Source organism: Drosophila ananassae, assembly GCF_017639315.1.
Source record: "Drosophila ananassae strain 14024-0371.13 chromosome Y unlocalized genomic scaffold, ASM1763931v2 tig00000090, whole genome shotgun sequence".
NCBI classification, from domain to species: domain Eukaryota; kingdom Metazoa; phylum Arthropoda; class Insecta; order Diptera; family Drosophilidae; genus Drosophila; species Drosophila ananassae.
The window spans coordinates 153,912-158,925 of NW_025319054.1; the positions used below are offsets into that span (position 1 = coordinate 153,912).

The 5,014-nt window shown below is 38.3% G+C and overlaps 1 protein-coding gene across 2 annotated transcripts; it reads left to right on the plus strand.

Annotated features, from left to right (window-relative positions):
• The first annotated feature begins 2,107 nt into the window (after positions 1 to 2,107).
• LOC26514618 (1,5-anhydro-D-fructose reductase) lies at positions 2,108 to 3,669 on the plus strand. 2 transcript variants are annotated; one of them, XM_032453536.2, is made up of 4 exons: positions 2,108 to 2,570; positions 2,622 to 2,791; positions 2,850 to 3,192; positions 3,251 to 3,669. In XM_032453536.2, exons 1-4 carry the CDS (start codon positions 2,223 to 2,225, stop codon positions 3,548 to 3,550), a joined length of 1,161 nt encoding a protein of 386 aa, XP_032309427.1. In that variant the 5' UTR covers positions 2,108 to 2,222; the 3' UTR covers positions 3,551 to 3,669. The 2 variants fall into 2 exon arrangements, with proteins under 2 accessions (XP_032309427.1, XP_032309428.1); XM_032453537.2 differs by lacking the exon at positions 2,108 to 2,570 and having other exon boundaries at positions 2,628 to 2,791; positions 2,867 to 3,192.
• Positions 3,670 to 5,014: the final 1,345 nt, after the last annotated feature.

Genomic DNA, 5,014 nt, shown 5'->3' on the forward strand with positions numbered 1-5,014 from the left:
ATAGACTGGTATGCCGCGGGATCTCCTCGTGGTCCGTTTCACGGGAGCAACACTCGAAGTAGGAAATGCGGGGTCTACTTGTGGTCCGTTTCACGGGAGCATTACTTATATGCCGCGGATTCTACTTGTGGTCCCTTTACACTGGAGCAACGCGAAGTAGATAGTTTTTAGAGAGTCCTACTTTGTGAATCGTTTTCCACAGGATCACATGAAATAGGTCAATTTTAAGTGCCGTAGTTTCAACACTGAGTAACGAGACTATTGACTCTGATCTCGCAACTGTCTTTATTTCAGAACAACAACTCTTATATAAGATGCTAAATAATACATCATTAAATCTAAGAAAGGTCAATGTTATGGACGTGCTAAAACTAATGTTAATGCCAGGGTCGCCCACCTCTGAGTCTGCTGACTCAGATTGTTTGTTCATGTACTGCTTGCACACGCATTTCGGCTTAGCTGGCTAGTTTTTGCTTGCTTCGGTCAGTCGGTCATTCTTCCCGCTGATATGCTGATTTCTGCTTCTGCTTCATCAATCACTTCTTCATGCGCTTCGTCTAAAACCTTCAGAAGATCATGCTCTTCTTAAAACGCTCTCACTCTAAACTTCCATATTGAAACGGTTTTATGTTTCTTTTCCCTTTATCCATTGTAAGATTTTATAAAGCAACAGCAAGTCAACAACTACCTTGCAACAATTTCCAGCCACTTTTCCCAGAAACAATTTCTTTTAACTTTTCACAGCCACAATTTATTTTAACAGCAGCACTGTCTTTTAACACCGTCCGGCGCCACGCGGAGACTTGCGGCAAATTCTTCGAAGCGTCTCTAGAAAGATCTCGGCGAATTGGCCAAATGCGTTGTTATTTCTTGCTTTTTTTTTCTATCTCCCAGCCTATCTGTTTTTTCCGACATTTCGCCCTTTCTGATTTTACCGGCTTTCCGCACTTCTCAGCCTGCCGCACACACTCCATAACTTTTTATAACTTTTTTACTTTTATACACTTTTTACATTGTAAAAATCAAAGCGTTACTATTTATTCACTGTAATTGTATCTGTGCTATTGTTTTTCTTAATAAATAAGTAATACAATTAAGTATTAACCAGACAACTCTCAATGAACAAACAATAACGCACAATTAGATTTTTTTTAACCAGACGTTCTCAATGCTAGAAAGGAAGTTAACGAAAATATCGATATGGCAAGAGAACCACGAACCGAAAAGTGAACGAGAATATCGATAGGGCAAGATAACAACGAACAGGCGAGAAATTGTCAATGTGACTTTTGCATATTTGAACACGCAAATTTCAACAGTTATGAACGATTGTTTATTTTCTCTCTCCTGTTTATTTTCCTATTCCTCTTTTTAAAAACAGAATTATAGAATCCATTTCGATTAAGTCTGAATCTAAAGTTAAAGTTTGTATCAAATTAATACAAAGAACGGATGCCGGTAAAGTAAAATTTTTACAATTGTGTCATTGTAGGGGAGATAAACTCGATGTTTTGCATCATAAAACCATCATGGTTTGGATGTTCTAGTCGGCTTTTCTGAGGCGTCCACAAATAAGTGTATTGCGAGACTGAAACCTTTCCATCAAACATATGTCATGGAATATGCAATTTATTAAGAGTTTGCAGTTCAGAAAGATTGTTTTTCCAATCTGACTGAAGATCTAAGGGCAGTTTATCATCCCAAGCTGTTTTCAATTCCCAAAGGTGTTGCATTTATATCGTTGCCTTTACGACAACTGGCGCAAACAAACCTATTGGGCCAAAGATTTGTGATAACTCAAAGCAAGCTGAACCTTAGTTTAATGGACTGAGGCTCTTTATGGCTATGGAGTGGAAAAAGTCATGGCTATGAAGAAAAAATGTAAAGCTTTACTAAAGCAGCCCTTTTTTAAAACCGATTTCCATCGTTTCTTCTTCTTCATTGCTTTGCACAATTTCTACAAAAAATGTAAAACCTTTGCAAGGGTATAAAATTATGAAATGCATTTTTTTCCAAATTCTAAGCAGATCATCCTAAAACATACATACAGTATATACAAATACAAATAACAAAGTATCAATGAATATACACATCAAAGTTACGTTTAAATATTTAGAGATGCTAAATAGTAATCCAATTCCATATTTCAATCAAAATTTTGACAAAACTGGTTGTATTTTGAAAATTTAGTCTAAACATTTTTTTAAAATATCTTTTCAATTATGATTTCTGCTCAATGCTTGACCTCTTGCGACGATGAAGAAGATGAGAATTCGCGTGTTGCAGTAATTCTTGGTGGAGACCAACGCCCACCATGTGGTGCAAAAAATATATTAATGGCCCCAAAAATAAAGCTTAGTAGTGGGTACGAAATGCCTGTTTTAGGTTTTGGTACTTATAAGCTGCGCGGATATCAATGTACTACAGCCGTTCACTGCGCAGTGGAAACCGGTTTTCGCCATTTCGATACAGCATACTACTATGAAAATGAAAAGGAAGTAGGTGAAGCACTGCGAACTCAAATTAAAATGGGAAACGTCTCTAGAGAAAACATTTTTCTAACCACAAAGGTAAGTAATTTGTTTATCGAGAATTTATTTATATTTTTTTTTATTTTAAAGTTGTGGAACACCCACCATGATCCACGTGATGTTCAGCGTGTATGCCAGCAGCAACTCGATCTGCTTGGATTTAATTACATCGACCTATATTTGATGCATTTCCCAGTTGGTTACAAGCATCTGTGCGATGAAATTCTAAAGCCGATGTCAGATGATAAATTACAAACAACGTAAGCTGTAAAAATATCTCAATCGACTGGGCACAAAAAAATTTTTTTAATTTTGAAGAGATGTTGACTATATAGATACCTGGCGTGCAATGGAAGATCTAGTTAAACTAGGCTTGGTTCGCAGTATTGGTTTATCAAACTTTAACATGGAACAAATGCAACGTATTATTCAATGCAGTTCTTCGAAGCCTGTAGTGAATCAAGTTGAAATTTGGCCTGGGTTTCTTCAAAAGGATTTGGTTGATTATTGCCGATATAATGGAATTGCTGTGACAGCTTATTCGCCGCTAGGTCAACCTAATAGAGAAGATCATAGTCCCATATATTTTTTTTCAGAAGGTATGAAACGATTGGTTAAAAAATACAAGCGGTCTGCTAGTCAAATTGTGCTGCGATATTTGGTAATAGAAATGATTTTATTACTTTATTGAAAAAAAATCTAAATACTTTGTTTCTTAGGTTGATTACGGAGTAATACCAATACCTAAAGCGGCAAATCCCTTGCACATTAAAGAAAATCTCAATATTTTTGATTTCAAGCTGGAGGAAGCCGATTCACGTGCCTTACGGGGAATAAAACCGAAAAAAAGAATTGTCAAATACGAAATGGTCAAAGATCATCCCTTTTACCCTTTTGAGCGTGATGTCGATGAAGATGATCAGCCAGATATTAAATCTATTGTAGAACCTGAGATAACAAATCCACAGCCTGAAGATGAGGAAGAGAAAGAAGAAGATACAAATATGAATGATGAATAATATAATGTTTCATACCCATATATTCAAATTTTGGAATTAAATTTTCTCTCGGCGTTGCTTTTTTTTACATTTACACTTGTCAGCATTTATATAGAGGGCAATTATATATAAATCCAATATTTTTGTGTTTACCTTTTAATAAGGAGGGACCCTTAGGGAGGGAGGGTCAAAGGACTGCCAGACTACTAGCCCAACATAATAGAAAAAAAAAAAATCAATAAAAATCAAATAAAACAAGAATGGAATGCTACTTTTGGCGGAACCGTAGTTGATGTACCTTTGCAGTTAAGTAGCAGCATCCTTCTACTAGGTAGATTAAAATTTAAGAGATACATTTCAGAAATGATATGTACTAGAAACAATGATGGTCATAGCCAGTACACGGCCTACATAATTCAATATATGTTAAAATTTGATAAATTTCTTCTCTTAGGTGTACCGCGGAAACAGTGGATGATTGAACCTATGTTTGTTCTGGGATTTGGTTCAGGGGAGCCTAAAGATTATGGACAAAGTTCTTCAGTTTTTGGCATCTTTTTTTGATTCTACCCCAGTGTGCGTCGCAGACTCTAACGGGTAGTTGTCCTGTGATCGAATTGCTAGATGATTTTGCCAAAAATGGGGCTATATTGGTTCAATATGTGACGGTTTTGAGTCTATAGTATTTCAGATCCTCAGATAGATTATTTCTCCAAACCATAAGTTGATGGAACTGATTAAGGATTTTCCTTAAGCCCTAATTGGCGGGGGGGCCTTCAGCCTATACAGCCTATTCCTCCAAGAAATCTTCCCCGCTGAAATGTCAGACTTACCCACGGGGGATCTTTCACTCAACACTTCCAGCTCCCTAGAAGACTCGGCCCTGATTCGCTCCGAGGCCTTCCTTATATAGCGCCAGGGGCGCCCGATAATCCTTGTAAATCTCGCTTTCTGCTGTTAATCCTTCATGCATCTGTTCTCGCCGTCAATCCTTTCCCGAATTTCCCTCGCATTTCCATGGGGGCATTTCCATCCCTTTGTTGCCCCCCCTTGCCTTGTGCCTCCGCTTGTGCCTCCGATTCATATGGTTATTACGCAGGTCACCGGACTGATACCTCTCCTGTCTTTCGAGCGCGACGACACTGGCCCACCCGGAACCGTTACGTACCACGCTGTTTCCTCTCTCTCCTTTTTCCAAGCGCACAGCCGTGCTAGATTGTCCCCGCTCTCTCCCCAATCTTCCGAGCACAGTCCCATCAAATTTTGGAATGCTTATCCGGGGCATTTGCACATCAATCAGTCGTAGAGCTAACCATAGCCATAAGTTCATTCTGTAACTCTGCTTGAAGTTGCATGAATGCGTGTTTGTTATATCCACTATCTTTGGGTTTTTGGGAATTCTTGTATTTAGGCCCATAACGATTTTAATAGGTCTCTTTCGCGTCACCCCGCTCACGTTCATTCGATCGGCCACCTGTATCTGTC